General features: G+C 44.5%; 1 protein-coding gene across 10 annotated transcripts in view; it reads left to right on the forward strand.

Moving 5' to 3' along the window:
* PHACTR1 (phosphatase and actin regulator 1) overlaps positions 1 to 20627 on the forward strand; it is a 558131-nt gene that overhangs the window by 339994 nt on the left and 197510 nt on the right. For all 10 annotated transcript variants that reach the window (XM_035710672.2, XM_025444328.3, XM_025444326.3 and 7 more), the window contains one exon: positions 9192 to 9356. In XM_035710672.2, the coding sequence (XP_035566565.1) occupies positions 9192 to 9356 (165 nt within the window). The remainder of the gene's footprint in view (positions 1 to 9191; positions 9357 to 20627) is intronic.

The following is a 20627-nucleotide window of genomic DNA, read 5'->3' on the forward strand; positions in this document are numbered from 1 at the left end:
CCTGGAGACCCGGGATTGAGTCCCACATCAGGCTCCCTGCATGGATCCTGCTTCTCCCTCTGCCTGTGTCTCTGCCTCTCTCTGAATAAATAATTAAATCTTAAAAAAAAAAAAAGAAAGATGAAAAAAAATAAAAAGAAAGATGAACAAAGAACCTGCATTACTTAAAGATTGTTTCTTTGGATTAACAGAGGGCTTGGGCGTTCATTTACAGTTTAAATAAACAAGGTCCATTCCCAACACAAATATATCCTATGGATTACAAGAACAATAGAATGTGTTGTAAGATTCTGTAGTCATTATATGCTTCAGTAGTTGAGGGTTAGATTCCTGGAAGATGAAACAGGAATGTTTTATTGAATACCTCAGGAAGAACTTTCTTTAAAATGTCTAGTATCTCAATAAATATAACAACACAGACATGTATAAATTTAAACGAGACATTGCCCCCACCTGTCTGCTCCTGTAACTTTAGTCAGTAATAGGGAGATTCGAAAAGCCGAGCTTTCCTAGAGTGGGCAGGTATTCTTAAAAATAGACAAGGCTTAATTTGTAGCAGGTGTTTCTTCCTAAGCATCCTCTTTTATTTATTTATTTATTTATTTATTTATTTATTTATTTATTTATTTATTCATGAGAGACACAGAGAGAGAGAGAGAGAGAGGCAGAGACACAGGCAGAGGGAGAAGCAGGCTTCATGCAGGGAGCCCGATGTGGGACTCGATCCCCGGTCTCCAGGGTCACGCCCTGGGCTGAAGGCAGCGCTAAACCCCTGAGCCACCTGGGCTGCCCAGCATCCTGTCTTTCTGTCCATTAGCTCCTCCTCAATTTCCCCAAGTGTAAGATGGGGATGATTGTACCACTGCCTGGTGAGATTAACGTAGGATCCCGGAGGAGAGTATGCTCTAAGTGTCTTGGTCAGCGCGTGGCACAGACTCGGTGGCTGAAAAGTGGTAGGCGTATCATCGCTGTCCTTGTCATCATTGTCTATGACTAAGGAAGCACCATCCTGCGTAGAATCCCCCTTCCTGTTGTGTGCAGAGTTCCGCAGATCACATTAGTCACTGAACCTCTTTCTGATATGATGGCCTGCAGCTCCTGAACCGGTACAGCTTCTGTCTTTGCTCTCTTTAAAAATCAGTGCATCACAGGGCCCTGGATTTAGGGGCATTCTCGTATTCCTCAGGGATTTCAATTACTGCTTTAAGAGAAGATTAACAGACTCGGGCCATCTTTGGTCCCAAGGGATCCACGAATTCCCTCTCTCTCCTCCCTCCCCATACTGGCATAGTGTCCTTGTGTGCTTTTGCCGAGGTGCCTGGAAGGGATGCTCTCAGTCTGTTCACAGTGTTGCAGGCAGTGGCAAGCCTGTGAGCATCCTTTGGGACCTGCTCCTGGCATGGGTGGAACTGCCTCCTACCGGGCAGAAATCTCTGGAGCCAGAAGAAAAGGAGCAGGTTGGCCAAGTGCCTGAGAAAATATGCTGAGAAGAATGGGCCCAGGTGTATGTGGCCTCGCTCTTCCCCCACCGCATCGTACCAGCACACCCTTTATTGGTTCTTCCCTCAGGAAGGATCCTTTTCTTGTAGCAGCATGACTGAGAAGCAGCTCTCTCCGTATAAACATCTGCATGTCCCTGCAGAGGCACAATGCACAAGACCCAAACGTCATGATGGTGTCTAGTGGCTGTGTCTGGAGTGTGCGTGGTTTCCTGTAGTGTGTAATTGGAGTTTCCTCTGGTGAGTCCCAGGTAGAGGAGACAGCCCCTGTGTGTCCAGAAAACTGAGGGGCACAGAGCTCCTTCTCCTCTCCTCACTGGGGCCTGCAATACTCAAGCAGACTTGGATTAATGGATGAGCCCTTTGTTAAATGCAGCTGTATTCCCATTAGCACTGGGCTAGGCCAGTGTCTGTGTTTATGCCCATCAGTTCTTTTTTTTGTTTGTTTTAAGATTATATTTATTTATTCATGAGAGACACAGAGAGAGAGGAGGAGGCAGAGACACAGGCAGAGGGAGAAGCAGGCTCCCTGCAGGGAGCCCGATGTGGGACTCGATCCCAGGACCCCGGGATCACGCCCTGAGCTGAAGGCAGGTGCTCAACCGCTGAGCCACCCAGGCATCCCTATGCCCATCGGTTCTAATGGGCAGATTGGATCTATCATTGACTGATGGTAAGGAATAGCAAAGAACGTGGAGTTCCAAGGTTGGAAGACCAGGTATGGGCAGTGAAGGTCAAGGAAAGGGCCGAGGGAGAAGATGGGCGAGAATACCATAGATCCTCATACTCGGCATCACTAACACACCTATGTGTTTCCAGGCATCATGTCTGCATTTGCGTCAAACGCCTTAGTGGCCCCGTGGTCAGTGGGGCAGTGTTGCTTTACCTCCTATCTCCTTATGGGCTGGTGGGTGTTCTTTAAATCAGATAGCCCTCTCTGGGCAGCAGAGCCTCCTTGTGCCCCCGTGGCCACCTCCTGTAATGCCCACCCTTCATCTCCTCTACCCTGTCCTCCCCATCTCCTCCCCACCCCTCAACTCATGGACAGGGCAGGGGCTTCTGATTTTTATTTTTTATTTATTTATTTTTTTGGCTTCTGATTTTTAGAATAAAAATGTGTCAGTCCTTTTTTTTTTGTTATTCTTCTTGTAAACGTACTTCACAGCTAATACAGATCAGTCCTAGATTGGACCGAAGCTGTTCAGAGTTCTGGCCTCTCTAAGACAGTGTGCTGTAACTTATGGAGTGGAAAGGGGAAAATACTGCCATCTTACTCCTGATAAATCATACTAACCCTTTCCTTGCCCTAAGTCATGTCTGTAAAACTGAAAATGCGTGTTTAAAAGCGGGGAAGCCACAGTCGTGGAGAATTTCCTGCATGGCTGGGACCTGCAGGCGTCCTTCTGCAGCTGTAAGAGAAGGTCGGACTCTTTGCAGCAGAAAGGTGGTGGTGGGTTTCGGGCCTGGGCCGTTCAGCATCGGTAACCCACCGTTGGCCTCACGTCCGCCCCTAACTTGGGCCACCAGTGTGGTGAAAACAGAAGCCCCATCTAATGAAATTGGAAGAAGTGAATGTCATCAGATCCTGCTCCCTAAGCTTTCTATTTCTGAGTTCACTTTGGGTTGAGAGGCCAGTATTTGTGAGGATCTTGGGTCCCTCCAAAAATCTAAGGAGCACTTGGTACCTGGAGAGATCCAAGTGGGGGTAGGGGCACGGTATGGAGGGACTCCAGATGCCCTGGCCTTTCTGCCTCTGTTGGTGACTGGACATCAGATAGCATAGATGCTGTGGCTTCCCCCTTCTAAACTTTTCAGGGGATCCCTGTACGTCTGACACCTTCTAGGACAATAAAGTTGGTTCTTTGGATGAGCCTTGAAAGCCAGGCCACCATGAGAAATTTAATTGTGAGGATGCTAGCTAAGGTGCCCCCCCCCCTTGCCCACACTCCCATTGCACACTCTAAGGGCCCACCAGAAGCAGCCCCAGGGTGCCAAGAGGGGTGGGCTTCAGGGCACCAGCCCATGCAGGTGCTTGGGTTCTAGTCATGAAAGTCATGCACCAATGAAGTCCTTCCTCTCTGGTTTTTCAAAAGGGACCGAAAAATCTCGTCCCCCACCGTGTCTCTCCCTCTGAGTAAAGTGAATCCCGGACTGTCTAGTCCCCTGAAGAGCATTTACGTGGATGGAGGTGCTGGAAAGACCCCAGAGCTCATCTGGCCAGGCTTCCCCCCTTCCCCCCTTGCTCCTGCAGATCTTTGAAGCAGCTCAGCTGCCCGCCTCATACCTTTTCGTCCAGCATTCTGTCCTGGCAGTTGACATTCGAGCTGATTCATGTCGAAGTGAACAATTTCTCCAGACAGCTGGCTCCTCTCTCTGCAGCACGAGGAAGCCACCTTTGAGAGCAGTGGGCTTGGCAAAGCAGCCTTTTCATCATCTGTTTCAAAAGAAGGCTGTTTTTATAAATGTGCCGGGCCTGCCTGCCCTTCCGGTACCCTTGTCTTCATCCCGTTCTCTCCCAGGCTCCTGCGAGGTTGGGGACCACTTTATTCTGAGCCTGGTTGTACTTTCCGTTGCTTTTCTTCCCATCCCTACTCAGGAGTGCCAGTCCTTGCGCTCAGACCTTCCAATTTCATTATCTGGTGGTGAAGCAGCCAGGTTGGGAGTCAGCCCCTATCATCAGATGAATTGGGGAAAAATGTAATGTGGATGATTAAAATATAAATCAATTAGAGTAATCCAATCTGCTCAATAATCTGTACTTAAGAGCTAAACATCTTGAATTTAATAATGTACATATTAAAGAGCCATTTAACTATGGAGTTGTAATTATGCCTTTATAATCCTCTGTCAGCTTCTTGCCACTCTAGGTTTTTCTAAGGCACTCCTACTTTCTTATAATTATTTTAATGTGGTAATTTTGGAATAATTTTTATTCATTTTTTTAAGATGTGATCAAGAGACAGCTTTTGGGTCTTGGTGGTGCATTTTTCTTAAGACAGCTAGCGATACTGATTTTATACTTTTTTTTAACAGTTCATTTATTTATTTGACAGAGACAGCACAAGCAGCGGAAGCAGTAGGGAGAGGGGGAGGGAGAAGCCGACTCCCCACTGAGCAGGGAGCTTGACATCCCAGGACCCCGGGATCATGACCTGAGCTGAAGGCAGATGTTCAACCACTGGGCCTCCCAGGAGCCCCTGATCTTACACTTCTTAAGATGTGTTGTCTGTGAATGAACTGAATCAGGTGTCCTCCTCATTTATTCCCTTTTTAAATGAATTATTATTGGATGCCAACTGTGAGAGCAAACCCCAGCACCAATTCTAAAAAACCCGTATCTTGAATTTTTTTTTTGAGGGATTCGGCATATAATCTCTTTATCAAACCTTTAACAGAGATGTTTCACCTTGGCTAAACCTAGGTCTCAAACTTTAAAAGTTTTATCTTTTGTGTCTTAGGCTAGAGAATCAAAAGAAAGATGGAAACTCTTCCAACCAAATGCAGATACCCAGATACACATGAACTTGTGCACGGATTTTCAGGGGTATGTTGCCTCCTGAAGCCTGTTGGGATCCGTGGATCCCAGGATGGGCTCTTTGCTGAGCGAGCTTTCCAGTTTGGCAGCAGTGTGTGTTTAGAGAGGTACTGGCAGGTAATTCTGGGCCGGCCACTCGGAGGTTCCTGAGGCCAAGGCAGGAAACCAGAACTTTCTGCTGTAAGTTGTAGGAAGCCACTGAAAGCTTCTGGAAAAAAAGCAGGCTTCTGGAAGAGTAATCTTGCAATAAGATAAAATACAGGTTTAAAGGCCAGAGACTGGGATTGGGAAAGTAGGTTTGGAGACTTGTAAAAGATGGTTAAAGAACACTCAGATTATAAATGAAGGTAAGAAACAGGAACACAGTGATGGATGTGAAAGAGAAAGTGATTTCGTGCAAATCAGATCACTAGACTTTCCTGGACTCAGAACTCCCTTGGTACAATGCCCACATCTGTCCCTCCCTGCTTGGCGACCCAGCTACTGAGCATCACTGAAGCAGCACCCACTCAAAGCAATGGATACCATTTAAAGAGAATAATTGCCAGATTCAGTGGTTCCAGAGCCTGTTCACTTGTTCTGTTTGGATTCTCCTTCCTCACTGTAGCTGGTTTTGTTCCCTTCTCTCCTTGGCCTCCCCCCAACCCCTGCAGCCCAAACTTCCTCAAAGTCTCCCCAATCTGTCTCTTCCTCCCCTCCGCCCCCAGTCCCCCAGGGCTGCTGGATTCATCTCCCCGAGGCCCACATCTGATGTGTGACACTTGTGATCAGAGACCTCCGTTCCGACTTTTGGAAAGAAGTCTCCTGGTGACTAACCATAGTTCAGAATAGAGTCTTCCGGTGACTAACATTCCCATATGTACTCCTGATCCCTCCCCCTTCTCTCCTCCCGGAAAACTCTACTTTGTAAATCCCTCAGCCTCGCTGCTACACCTGCAGCCCCTTCCCCTCCCCGGGAGCACGGCCCACTGTCCCCATCCAGTCTCCCCACTTGCATCCAAGGCAGATTTCCCTCAGTTGCTCTCTCCTACCCTAAGATGTGAAATCTAAGCTTCCAAAGATACTTTGCAGGAAGCTGCATTATCTGGCTCCAAAGGCCTTGTCATGGAGCCTGCCTACCGTCCTTTTCTTCAGCTTCCTTCTCTAATCAAAGTCTTAAAAAAAAAACAAAAAACAAAAAAAAAAAAAACAAAGCAAAGTCTTGGGCACCTGGGTGGCTCAGCAGTTGAGCCTGCCTTCGGCTCAGGGCGTGACCCTGGGGTCCTGGGATCCTCCCTGCAGGGAGCCCACTTCCTCTGCCTATGTCTCTGCTTCTGCCTCTGTGTCTCTTAGGGATAAATAAATAAAATCTTTTTTAAAAATGCAAAGTCGTGGGACCTCTGGGTGGCTCAGTGGGTTAGGCATCTGACTCTTGATCTCAGCTCAGGTCTTGATCTCAGGGTCGTAAGTTCAAGCCCCACATTCGGCTCTACACTGGGCACAGAGTCTACTTAAAAAAAAAAAAAAAAAAAGAAAGAAATGTGTTCAAGTGATCGCTGTCTACCCAGTCATGAAACACAAAAGCTTCAGCCATCCCTGCTTCCTTGTCCTCCCTCATGCTGGTCTGAGAAGCTGCCAGGAGCCTGTGATTTTGCCATTTGGTTGGGTCTCATCCTTTCTCAGGTCCCTTCTATCACACCCTACCTGCGTTCCAGTCATGTCCCCCCAGAAGACCGCAGTGGCCTCCTCATTACTCTCTGCCACCTTGTCTTCCAGTTCGACATTGCCTGTGCAGTGAGAGTCCTAGAAATAAATCTAATTGTGCCTTCTCCAGCACGCTGATTAACCCGAAGCCCATCCCCCGCCTAGACCCTCTTGATCCCCTTCTCTCTGTTCTACTTTTCCTTTAATTTTCCCCCCAAACACAGATCTTCCAACATAGTGTACAGTTGACTTAGTTGTAACATGTATTATCCGCTCCCCTCCCCCTGCCCTGCCAGCCGAGGCTCCGAGCAGTTGGTGCTCTTATCTGTTTTGTTTGCTGACGTAATTTAAGCAGCTGGTACGTAGTGAGCACTCAGTACATATTTGTTGAATGTCATAATGTCAATTCCTTATTTTTACATCCTCATCCTTTCCCCTCTGCTTATAGAATAAAACCTAAACACCTACTAGGAACTTTCAGAAGGTTGCCTGTTCTGGTTCCACACTCCTCCAGCCCCTGTCCCTCACCACTGGGTGTCCATCATGAGATGGACGTTAAGGATACTCCAGATTTGATGGGTTTCTGGACATGCCATGTTCTTTCAGCCTTCTCTGTACCTGTCCGGCCTGTTCTCCTTCCAGAGATCTACTTCTCTACCTTTCCCCATGTGGGGGGAAACATTTCCTCCTTTTTCAAAGTCCAGCCAAAAATTCCATCCCCTGTGGGTCTCCTCCTATGCCCTGAAGGAGAATTAGTTTCTCTCTCTCTCCTGTTTGCTTCCTTTAATTTCTGTGTGATTGCTCCTGGTGTGCAGTTTTACACATGGACCTCTGTGTCTCCTCCCCTAGACTCTGTGCTCAGTCATGTCCATTTTTTTCTGTGTGTCTGCCCCCAAAATGATCACAGGGTCCATTACAGTATTATTATGTTGTCACTTAATGCAATGATTGTAGAGAGGAGCTGCCATATGTTGAACTACATAGTCAAAGGTTTGAGGGCTGTCACCACACCACATGCCCAAATTATTGCTGTCCTCACCCCCAAACCTGTACCTGCCCTGTGTCCCCTGTTTCTGTGAGTGAAAGGGTGTCAGTCCCCTGGCATGAATCTGGGTATTGGAAATGATCTACCTCCTTTTCCTCAGATCACCCAACTAGGTCCTGTTGACTTTGCTCCCAGACATCTCCCAAATCCATGTACTTCCCCTCTGTCTTGCTCTTGGGAGCCTTTGCCTACCTGTCATCTCTGTCACCAAGCACACTGCCTGGCACATCATGGAGGTGCCATATGTATTTCTTGAATGAGTGAGTCTCTGAGTTAGAACCATTTCAGGTAGCAATAGGCACAGACTACTGGGCTATGAGTTTGAGCTTCTGAGGAAGCCTATGTTGTTGCTAAAGTCTGGGTGATTTTTCTGAAGGTGGGGTTGGAGGCCCCACAGAGTGGTTTTGGATCAGCCCCAAGGCTCTAGATGTTATCTGACTTTCTAGACCAGTGAAGCTCTCTCAGCCTCCTGAGTTTGCCAAGGGGGTCACGTTTTCTGATCTCTTCTGTCTTAAAAATTCAAATCCCAGCATATTTCCCTTACTGGGATATGTAAATTCTCATGTAAGTTTGGAAAAAGGGTTTGTCTTTTAACAAGTGATGAAAGAGATCAGGGCAATTGTGACCCCTAAAGAAGGGTCCACTAGGAATAATGAGTTGGAGGGTCTTCGTATCCTCACACATGAAGTTACGGGATTAGTCTCCATGTTCCCTCAAGTCACTTTCAGCTCCCAATTTCTATGAATATTATTATTATCATCATTATTAAAGCAAAATACCAGGAACAACAGCAACAACAACAAAACCTAGAGGAACCGAGGCGGTTGTAAAGTCTAATGAAGGGTGAGTGATTCTAAAATCAGTCTAAGCTGGAGACATCACTCAACAGATTCCAGTGCTGCTTTGGGTCTGGGCAAAGCAGGAAGGAGAGTCGTGGGCGGTAGAGGCGTTGGCACTTGGAACAGACAGTTGATAAATGTTTTCAGCCTCCTCTTTTCTCGGCAGACGGTGCTATAGTGATTGCATCTGCCAAGTCTTAATCTGAGATATTGCTGGACCACTAGTTACACAGACTGTGTCACTTGACTCCTCTGATGCCCTCTTCCTGCCTCGTTGGGGAATCTCGATGTGTCAAGAGGGTTCTGTTCCTCCTCCACCCCGTTGTCCTCCTTTATCAGGTCTAAGTCGAGGTTGGGTACATTTGGGGTGCTCCAGATGCCTAGGGTTTGGCTGTCTCCAGCCTTTAGAACAGGGTGGTATGACTTCCATTCCAAAAGGCAAAAAAAGAGAAACAGAACTTCAGTCATGTGGTTTCTGTTATCTGTAACCATGGAAAACGTTGGCCATCTGTGAGGATCCCATTTTAACACTTTCTCTCTCTCTCTCTCTCTCTCTCTCTCTCTTTCCATCTCTTTCTCGGGGAAAACAGCTGAGGAAGTGGAGAGGCTGGCGGCCATGCGTTCTGACTCCCTCGTTCCAGGTACCCACACCCCACCCATCCGCAGGAGAAGTAAGTTTGCCAACCTGGGAAGGATTTTCAAGCCTTGGAAGTGGAGAAAGAAGAAAAGCGAGAAGTTCAAACACACATCCGCAGGTAAGATGGTTGTTTCCTTCCTTTCTCTTTGGGAGTTTGTTGACTTCAACTCTGTATGTTAATTAGCAGAATTTAATTATTGTGGACCATCTGAGCCAAAGGGAAGAAAAATCAAGCCTTAGAATTGCTCTTGTGTTGAATAATTCTTTGGTGCAGTTGAAAAATGGCTTTCAGATCTTGTGTGTTTTCTCGTGTGTTAGGTTTTTTGTTATGTTTTGATCTGCCACTTGTGTCTAATCTATAAATATCTGAGCTTAGAATTCCACCTTTTCTGTAATTGAATGCTTTTATTCCACCACTGACAATCCATTTCTTATTGTTCAGCCTCATTTGGACTGCTTTGGTAGAAAGCAACCCGTAGCAGAAAATAAGTTATTTGTGGTCTTTGGCAGATGAGAATAGGTTATTCCATGGAGGAAAAATCTTGAATGAATGATTGTTGGACACGACAGGAAAATGCAGGAGAATGAAAACAAAGCATCATGTAATGGCAGGGACAACTCTACAGTTGATGACTTAGTGGGCAGAAGGGGAATTGGAGGGAAGTCAGCATTAGCTGAGGGGTAAAGAGCACGCTCTGGAGTCAGACTGCATGGGTTCAAGCCCCAGTTCTGATATTCGGCAGTTCTTTGATCTTGCTCAGTTTATTTAACTCTGTATCTCAGTTTTCCCACCTGTAAAATAGAGCTAAGAACAATATTTTACCTGGCTTAAAATTGTGAGTTTATGTGACATGCTATGTGGATCTATTTTAAATGAGTAGGAGTGTGCGGAGGGAAGGGTATAAGGAAAGAGGCCTGATTTCACCCTGTTGGCTTTGAGATAAGATGATGGAATAGCTATGCAGATATTTTTATTTGTTTTGTTCTGATTTTGCTTACTGAATGCCCAAGTCCTTTCAAGTCTACACTCCAGGGCTTTAATCTCCTCCTCCCTCTTTATCCTTAAAACCTCAGCCTGCCTTTCTCCGCCTGAGAATCATCACCTCTTCTGTGTCTTGGTCCTCTCCCCACCTTCCCACTTGCAAACTAACTGTGAAGTGGGAGATGGGGCTGCTTGTTGTACCTGAACATAAATCCGCAGATCTGGGAATTTTCATGCTAATTGCTTTGGGGGAATGAAAGAAAATAGCAAACATAGGAAAGTTGCAGATAGTCTTGAAATCTTAGACGGTTCTCATGGACCTCTCCAGCTCGTGTTTTTTTTTTTTTCTTTTTTTTAAGATTTTATTTATTTATTAATGAGAAACAGAGAGAGAGAGAAAGGCAGAGACACAGGCAGAGGGAGAAGCAGGCTCCATGCAGGGAGCCCGATGTGGCACTTGATCCCAGGTTTCCAGGATCAAGCCCTGGCCAAAGGCGGCGCTAAACTGCTGAGCCACCTGGGCTGCCCCAGCTCGTGTTTTCTGACCTTTCCTTCAGTGGAAGCCCCAATGCCCTGTTGCTGTCATCTGTTAATTCTTGAGATTGGAACGAACCTCCAAATTACAGTAATCTCAAACCTGTCAGCCCTGGGACTGAGTCCCTTCACTGGACTACATTCTGCACCCTCCTGGTCATTGGACAGGTGTAATAAAACCTGTAGGCCTTTCATGTATTTCTAAACACTGCTGAGAGATTGACGTGCAAGCAAAACCCTAAATGGATGACTCCTTTTTATCCCCCCACCCCAGGGGAAAACTAGACCATGACCTCTTAGGTAGTGTTCTGTGAACTCTGGAAAAAATAGTTTTGGGACTCCTGGATGGCTCAGTCATTTCAGTCTTGGTTTCGGTTCAGGTCATAATCTCAGAGTCATGAGATCAAGTGGGGAGGTGGGGGGTCTGCGCTCAGCAAGGAGTCTGCTACAGATTCTCTCCTTCTGCCCCTTCTCTCATGGTCTCTGTCTCTGTCTCTCTGTCTCTCTCTCTCCTTCTCTCTCATAAATAAATAGTTTTTTTAAAAAAATAAAATTTCCATAAGATCCCTTACCAGGGTCTTCCTGACTTTGCGGTAGAAAGTGGCTTACAATCACACAAACACATATTGAACCAATGTCCATTCATCAGCATGAACCCCTGAATGATGGTGTGCCAGATGCCTTTCCTACCAGCAAATCAGGAGCTTTGTTTTGTCCATTTGACGAGACCTTTAGGTAAAGCTCGGATGCTCCTGGCATGCAAAGATCTAGTGTGCTGATTTCAGGATGTTGGGAAACTGGTCCTTTGACAGATGCAAATACAAGAACTTCAAATTACTCGTGGATCATTCAAAGTTTGAATATTATTTGCATTTAAAACTCTTTGGGGAGAAAATATTTGAAACACGTGACTGGCAAAGTTGTGGTTTGAATCATTCTTATCATTAGCTATTCTTAGCAAGTTCTTGTGATTGTGATTTCTCTGGCCAAACTGATGAATTTGGCAGTTGAATGTGATATTTGGATGTAAGCTGTTTTTTTTTTTTTTTTTTTAAAGAGACATTGACCTCCTGAAGTAGAAAAGGTAGAGGATATACTATAGAATATATCCAAATAGGTGGAGGGATACCTGAATTGAGTGAGCTATTCTAGTTTTTTAAAAAGTCAGTGGTTTGCACTGTCATTTCCTTTGTACTTAACTGGATTCAGAAATATTATTCCTTATTTTTGGAGAGACTTGTAGTACCAGTTTTTAGCCCACAGGAGAAAAAAAAGGACAACATAAGGATGTTTAACATGATAAATTGTATATATATTCAAGTAATACTTTGAAGTGCAAACTTTCATATGCATTGGTAAGAGTTAAGTACATATACAAGAGGATTGATTGATTATGGGATTGTTAATGGTTGGCCAGTGTTAGCTGATATGTATATATTTGTCTTGTATGTGTGTATATGTAATACCCTCCCTTTCATGTGTAAAATAAGGTTCACAGTTTTGATACAAAGATCAAGTCCATAAATTCCTTTATATTATGCATTTGTATTTAAAACTGTACTTTAAAAAATAATAAAACTGTACTTTTTTTTAAAACACATGAAAGAGCATGAACATAATGCACACTTGGCCTGTTTGGTACTTCCACAGTGAGTTGCCACTTTTTAAGATGCCACTTAAAATTTGCCATAATCAGCTATGCTATGGTTTTCCTATAGCTCAAGTTATGGGATAGGTGTGTCTGTGTATACCACATCTTCAAAGATAAGCCCAGAAACATTACTTTCTAAGTTGTATAACAATAAGAAAACTGCATTGGAAAGTTAGGATCTCACTATTTCCCTCAATTTTGACATCAACAATTGTATGAACTTTTCAAAGGCCTCCGTGTCTTGTGCTGCTTGTACATCCATCCTATGCTAGGCTGAAGGCCAGGGTCCTGACAAAGCCTTCAGCATTAAGATCCTGAGACTGAACTCCAGATGGTGGTGGAAACACTGGAGGACGAAGCAGCCCTGCATCATAACAGTAGGGAAACAACAGTAATGGTTGGAAGGTAAAATAATGGGTCCTCCGGGAGGTGATCCTTACGTGCTTTGCAGCCTGTGCTCAGAGGCCATGTCCATGGCCTGCAACACAGCCTGACACACCCAACCTCCTGTGTGGAGTCAGCAGTGTATGTCCACAACACACACCCCCAGAGCTACTCTGGGAACAAAGACAAATGATAACATCCCCTCCAAAGTAGAGCAAGCAGAGCCTCCCCAAAATAGTCAATTGCAACCATCTTATCCAAATTCCTTGAAAATGAGGACTGTATTTATAGAAAAATAGAACTGGCAGGAATAAACGATGAAGATGCCACTGAGTTATGCTTTTATTTCCTCTTGACAGAAAATCATAAGCTGTAGGGGGTTGGCCCTGGAAATCTGCAATGTGCCAGAAGTCCCTTTGTGCTTCTAAGCTTTTCCGCATACCTAGGGCCTTGAGCAACACGATATTTTTAAAAATTAAAAAACGTTACTGAATGCCTACCCATGCTGAAACTGTACCCGCTCTGGAGATAGATAACTGTGAGCAAAAGCAGACCTTGTTGGTGACCTTGTGGCATGCACAGTGTAGTGGGAGAGGCAGGCAATCGAAACACATGGATACAGGTGGGATCACAATTATGATTAGGGCAGTGAAGGGAAAGTACTTGGGAAAGTGAGGGGGACACTTGATGCCATCTGAGGGACCAGAGAAACTGTCTCGAGGAAGAGAAGTTTGAACTGAGACCTTGGGGAAGTAGTAAGAATTTAGAAAACAAGAACTCCAGGCAGCAAAACAGCCTGTGCAAAGGCCCTGTAGTAGAAGAAACAGGAATGAACAGGCTGGGAAAACAATGGCTAGAGAGTGGAGAGCTAGGAGTACGCTGTCAGTCGAGGCTGGAGGGGTCACCAAGGACTGGACCCTCTCTAGGCCTTCATCCTGCACAGCAGATTAGACAAGAGTATGTGTGGCTCCAGGAAAACCAATTTGGCCATGTACAGATTATGGTAACTTGGACTCATATTTGCTAGTAGAAATGAGTGGGTTTGGGAGATGTTATGAGGAATAAGTTCAGGACCAAATGACAAGTTGGATTTAGGAGGGAGAGAGAGAAGGGTCATGTTTGACACTGTAGTGTTGTTTTAGGGCATATGGTTATAGGGTTTCCTGAGATGAGTACTTTGGAAGAGTGGCAGGTTTGGAGGAGTAGGGGGAGGGAATGGGGGATAGAGGAGCTATGATATCCATCTTAGGTGTGAATTGGAGTTGATTTTGTGATATCCAAAGTTGGGAGTTGAATATATGGAATGCAAAGAAGTGGTCTGGACTGGGTGCATAAATCTTGGGTCTTCGCATATCCGCATTAGAGTGATGACTGTCAAAGATGGGCTGGGAATACGTATAGAGTGGAAAGAATGGAAAGAAAAGAGGATCCAAGTCTGTCTTAGAGGCAAAGACTACCATCACTAGTGACTAGATAGAGGAGGATGAACTTGTAAAGGAGATTGAGAGGCAATGACTTTCTCTGACCGACTTATTTCATTTAGTGTTATACGCTCTAGCTCTGTCCATGTTGTTGCAAATGGCAGATCTCATTTGTTTTGTGGCTGAGTAATATTTCATTCAATATATGCCACCTCTTCTTTACCCATTCATCTATGGGTGGACACTTGTGCTGCTTCCATAGTTTGGCTCTTGTAAATAATACTGCAGTAACCTCAGGGGCATGTATATCTTTTCAAATTAGTGTTTTTGTTTTCTTTGGGTAAATACCCAGTAGTGGAATTGCATGATCATATGATATTTTTATTTTTAATTTTTTGAGGGACTTCCATACTGTTTTCCACAGTATATGGCTACACCAGTTTGCATTTTCACCAACAGTACATGAGGGTTTTTTTTCCCCACGTCCTCACTAATGCTTGCAATTTCTTCTTTTTTTTTTTTTAATTTTTATTTTAGCCACTCTGGCAGGTGCAAGGTGATGTCTCGTGGGTTTTTTAAAAAGATTTATTCATCTATTTGTTCATGAGAGACAGAGAGAGTCAGAGACACAGGCAGAGGGAGAAGCAGGCTCTCTGCAGAGAGCCTGAAGTGGGACTCGATCCGTGGTCTTGATTTGCATTTCCCTGGTGATTGGTGATGTTGAACATCTTTTCTTGTGTCTGTTGGCCATCTGTATGTCATCTTTGGAAAAATATCTATTCAGGTCCTCCAACTGTTTTTTAAATGATGGTTGCCAAAGGTGACAGTGGGGGGATGAGTGAAATAGGTGAAGGTGATTAAGGGTACACTTACCATAATGAACACTGAGAAATGTATAGAATTGTTGAATCATTATATTGTACACCTGAAAGCAATATAATACTGTATTGTTAATTATACCTCAATTTTAAAGAAACTTTAAATTTTTAAAGAAAAAAGGCAATGGCTAGAGAGGTAGGAGGAAAACCAGAAGAATGTAGTGTGACAGGACCCAGGAATGGAAAATGTTTTAAGGAGGGTATGATGAACCATGTTCACTGCCATGGAGAAGCCAAGTGCAACACAGAAAAACACACCTGTCGACTTTAGGGATTCTGATCAACTTGAGCTCACTGATGACTTTGCAAAAGCTTTCTGGGCAGATTATTTGGGGATAGATGCCAGATTACAGTGGAATGAGAAATTAGTAGGAAACGGGGGAAAACAAGCTTTTGAAGGAGTCTGGCTGTGAAGTGGGGAAAGGACAGGACAGGATGAGCCCCAGAGGAAATGTACACATGTCTACAGGGGGCTGTCTGTGTGCCTTCTGATTTGTCATTGTCATCGTACGATGGAAGTGACATAAGTGCTACAAACCAGTGTGAGGGATCCAGTAGAGAGAAAGAGTCAGAAGATCTATGAGAGGAGAGGTGAGGGTAAAGTGCTGAGAAGCTAGGAATGAGTGGGATATAAGGTACAGATAGAAGAGCTCTTACCAGAAAAGGAATTAAACCTCCTGCAGTGAAATAGGGCAGCAGAGGGGCTGGCTGTAGAGGGAGGGAGGGAAGAAAGAAGGAAATTGGGTATGACTCTATCTGGCAGCTGAGCTTTACCACGTAATAAATCAGCTCATCTTTTCACGGAGACGGCAGGAGTGGGACCTGCAGAGTTAAGCCAGTTTCAGGATGATGATTATGACACTACATGGCACCAGTGACTTTCTCCAGGGGCTTTGGCTGTCCAAATACAGCTCTAGATGAAGCAGACAGTTGGGTCCTTCTAGCACTGGGATTTTGCCAGATGGATTAAAAAGTGGGGGTGGATGGAGCAGAGGAGATTAAGGCATGTGTATCAATTTCCTAGGCCTGCTGTAACAAATCACCACAAATTTAGTGATTTAGAACCACAGAAATTCATTCTTTCACAGTTGCAAAGGTCCAAAGTCCAAAATCCAGGTGTTGGCAAGGTTGCTTTCTGCTGAAAGCTGAGGGGAGTGTGGTCCACACCTTTCTTCTAACTCCTGGTGGCTGCTGGGCTATCCTTAGCATTCCTTGGCTGGTGGCTACATCACTCTAATCTCTACCTCTGTCTGGATATGACCTTTCCTCTATGTCCTTCTGTGTTACCAGTCTCCCTTTCCTTTGTCTTATAAGGACAATAAGACATTGGATGAAGGGTCCACCCTATATCCAAGGCCATCTCATTTAGAGACTTTTAACTGAGTTATATCTGCAAAGACCATTTCCAAGTAAGGTCACACACACACACACACACACACACACACACACACCAGGTAAGCTATTAGGGCTTGAACCTATCTTTGCACAGATACAGTTTAATCCACTACAGTATTGACTTTAAATTGGATAAGAAAGGAAAGTCGATAGACTTTCAGGTTCCAAAGGAGTCCAAGACTTTTAGAACCATCAGTAGGCCTGGTAGCCAGAAGCATGCTAGAAGAGCAGGGGCACCTGAGTCCCCAGCTGTGTCCTGAATAAGTGATTTTCAAAGTAGAGACAAAACACAGACTAAAACTAAAGAAATGGGTGGCTGAGGTAGAGGATTAAGTTAAGAAATTATTTAACCATTCATCTTTTGACGGACACCGAGGCTCCTTCCACAGTTTAGCTATTATGGATATTGCTGCTAGAAACATTGGGTCAATGATCCCATCCACTAGTAGACACACATACCTTATTTGCCAAATTTTGTGCGGATTTAATTTGCTATATTCGATCAAGAAACAAAAGGAACTTTTCTCTTTGGTTTCAGCGTTCAACTAATTCCTGAATTAACATTTTCTTGGAAAGATTCTCCTTTCCTTTTTCAAATTGAGACATTTCAGTCCATCATACCTTTAAAGTACTGTATCCTGGGGCACCTGGGTTGGCTCAGTGGTTGAGCATTAGCCTTTAGCTCAGGCTGTCATCCTAAGGTCCCAGGATTGAGTCCCCTCTGCCTATGTCTCCGCTCCTCTCTCTATGTGACTCTCATGAATAAATAAATAAAATCTTAACAAAATAAAGTACTGCAACCTAAGTGATTCATAAAAAATCAAAGGTTGCCTTTTAAACGTTCACTCTGCCTATTAGCACACCCACCTAATGAACTGGTGGTATAAGGCAGGGACTTTGAAACAGGATTCATAAGAGGAAAGAGAAAGAAAAGAAAGAAAGAAAGAAAGAAAGAAAGAAAGAAAGAAAGAAAGAAAGAAAGAAAAGAAAGAAGAAAGAAAGAAAAGAAAGAAAGAAAGAAAGAAAGAAGAAAGAAAGAAAGAAAGAAAGAAGAAAAGAAAGAAAGAAAGAAAGAAAGAAAGAAAGAAAGAAAGAAAGAAAGAAAGAAAGAAAGAAAGAAAGAAAGAAAGAAAAAGAAAGAAAGAAAGGAAAGAAAGAAAGGAAAGAAAGAAAGGAAAGAAAGAAAAGAAATAGGACTCATTGATGGCCTGTCCCCTGTGACACAACTGGGGACACGTGAACCATGGACTCTGTCCGTGTCAGCCCTACCTGCCTGCTGGTGATAATGAAGGACCAGGCCTGAATATGTTGGGGGGCTCCCTTCATATTCATGATGGAGTGCAGGAATAGTCTGTGTGCTTTTGCCCAGTGTTTTCTGTACAACGTGATACTGATGTTGTGGGGTCTGTGGACAGGACACTTACAGGTACTCTCATGAGCATGGTGCTCCTCTCACTGAGCCCCTCTGCTCTTCTGCTGTAGGTTCTGCTCATCCCAAATCTCCCAATAGAGTAAGAGCCAACCCTGAACCCTGGCCTGTGAGCTAACTACTTCCTCTAGTTGCTGGCTACCCCTTTCTCTCAGGGTCAGACTCCTCTTCCTTTATTTCTTGCATTGATTTACCCAGAGTCTCTGATGACTTCAGCAACTGCTCGTTTCCGGGAATCTCTTCCTGGGAAGCCTGTGTCTCTGGACTTGTTGCTTTTCAAATAATTGTTGCTCCTTGGATAATGAAGACCATCTACACTGGATTCTGCCTTTGGACTTGGTGTGATGGGCTTCAGAGCTCTTCAGAAAGAGCCGTGGCTAATATCCAGAGTGGTTGGCTGGCATGCCAACCCCACATTGCCAATTCCTCGCTACTAGGAATTCCTAGCATGTCCTGCAGTAAGGGGAGTGCATGTACACTTCCTGGAGAGAGAGAAACCCTAAGGTTTTCATGGAGGCTTATATTGACATCATTTTGTCATGCAGGATTGAAAATCACTGTTAATCAATGGAATCATTGGCTTTATGTCCAGCATAAGATCAGCTCTGCCCACCGTAAATAAAGGTCCTGTGGACCATCACTGGACAGCTCTGGAGTTGGAAGTTTGTATTTTCCCCCCTCAGGCATAGACATGAAATCGATGTATTACAAACATTAATGCTCATAATCAAGTGCGTGTGTGCTTGAGAGAGATGGTGTGGACCTTTGCACCCTAACCTTACTGTTACCTTGGAGTCTCCCTTTCAAACTAACAAAGTAATATTATCTACTTGGTCAGAATTTAGGTTTTTAAACTTCTGTAAAGCCATAGAGAGTTTGGTAAGCTTGGCATGTTGTTTGTTTATGTGCCAGATACCCCCATTATCCCCAAAAATGTAACGACAAGGACAGACATGGCCCCTTCCTCCAAAAGGTTATGATCTTGAAGAGAAAAAAAAATAGATAATAAAGCTAGCAATTACAGTACAGTGTCTGTGATATTAGAGGAGACACCCAGGGGCTCCAAGAACTCAAATTAGACAAACCCAGCTGAGTTACAGGTTAGCAGGAAAGGTTCCCTAGAGAACTGGTTGTTTAACCAAGGTGTTAGGGAGGGAGTCTTCTCTCCTGGTGGGAAGAACAGAACACAGGAGAGTCTGGAGAAGAGAGAAGGAGAGATTGCCAGTCTACAGCTTGAGAGGGAAGCTGTGGTTTGAGAAGGATTGCTGGGGGAGAAGCAGAGTAGTGAGCGATGAGGATGAATGAAGAAGTGGGCAAGGATCTGCTCATGAAGGGCCTTACAGGGTCTGTTACAGAGTCCAGACTTTATCCCAATGCAGCATCCTACTAAAGCTGTCAGAGGACTCACCTTTTAGAAAGATCATTCTTACAGCATGGGAAATGGGAAATGTTTGGAGTGTGACCAAACATCATTTTCAGTTTATAATAAAACTACTTCTGTGTATTTGTGGAATGAGAGAAAACCATGATACAGTTTAAGGGGTCACCTTCTTGCTATCATGGAATCAAATGGGATATTGTGTATTCCTGTTGATTCCAGTCACAAGTAAACCGTTGGTGGAAGGAAGCAGGTGGTTGATTATGATGCTGGAGAGAGATGAAGATATCCCAGACTAAAACAGTGGCTTTAGGCTCTGAAGACTATGGACGTTGGCAAGAGATCTTTAGGAGACAGAATGAGCATGACTTGATTACAGACTGGATGTGGAGGGTGAGGAGGGCAGTAAGGAACCACTCTGGCTTCTTGCTGAGCAGTCAGGCAAGTGGAGGTACCACTCACCCCATCAGGAACACCGAAGACCAATGCATTGGTGGGGGAAATGGTTTATTTGGGGGTATGCTGGCTTTCAGGTGCTTCTGGGATACTCAAGAGAAGAAGATATTGGATGTAGAGAACTGGGATCAGGAGAGGTCTGGCTGGAAATGCAGATTTGGAAGTCATGTATGTCTGTGGATTCATTTGAAGCCATGGGATAGAAACTCCAAGGTGAAAATAGGAAGTTGGAAGCAAAGTAGGGCTGCAGTAGGAGCACCCTGAGGGTGCTACCAACTTGTAAGTTACACGTACAGGCAGTGGAGCTTCTGGGGAGACAGACAAGACCCACTAGAGAGCTAGGGGGGAAACAACAAGAGGCACTGGTAGCATCATTTGTGCAGAACAGGGGAGCATTCAGGCATGGAGAAGGGTCTGCTCTGGTGGGTCCTGACGGGATGGTAAGTATCCCATGTGTTTAGTGACCAATCATCGTGGGTGTTTTTGGGAGAACAGGTTCAGGGAAGCCTTCTGGCTGGGAGTTAGGAAGCATATGGTTAAGATATGAATGCGAGAAGAAGTAGACTTCTTTTAAGAGGTTTGGCCAGGAGGGAGAAGGAGAAATAGTTAGTAGTCAGCAAAATGGGAAATGAGCTTCAAGGGAGGTGCTTTTTTTTTAAGATTAGTTGGACTGTGTCAAGATGGAAAATTTGCCTTAACGTGGCTTTGACATTCCAAGGGAAGTAGAAACATCGGCAGAGTGACTGCGAAGCCAAATAAATATATTTCCACACATTTTTCAGTAATGACATTTCTTGTGACTAGGAAAAACAAACATGCAAATAATTGGAGCACTATTTAGCATCTGATTTTAATAAGAAATCATCAAACCAAGCTGTCTA

Source organism: Canis lupus, chromosome 35 (genome assembly GCF_003254725.2).
Source record: "Canis lupus dingo isolate Sandy chromosome 35, ASM325472v2, whole genome shotgun sequence".
Classification (NCBI taxonomy): domain Eukaryota; kingdom Metazoa; phylum Chordata; class Mammalia; order Carnivora; family Canidae; genus Canis; species Canis lupus.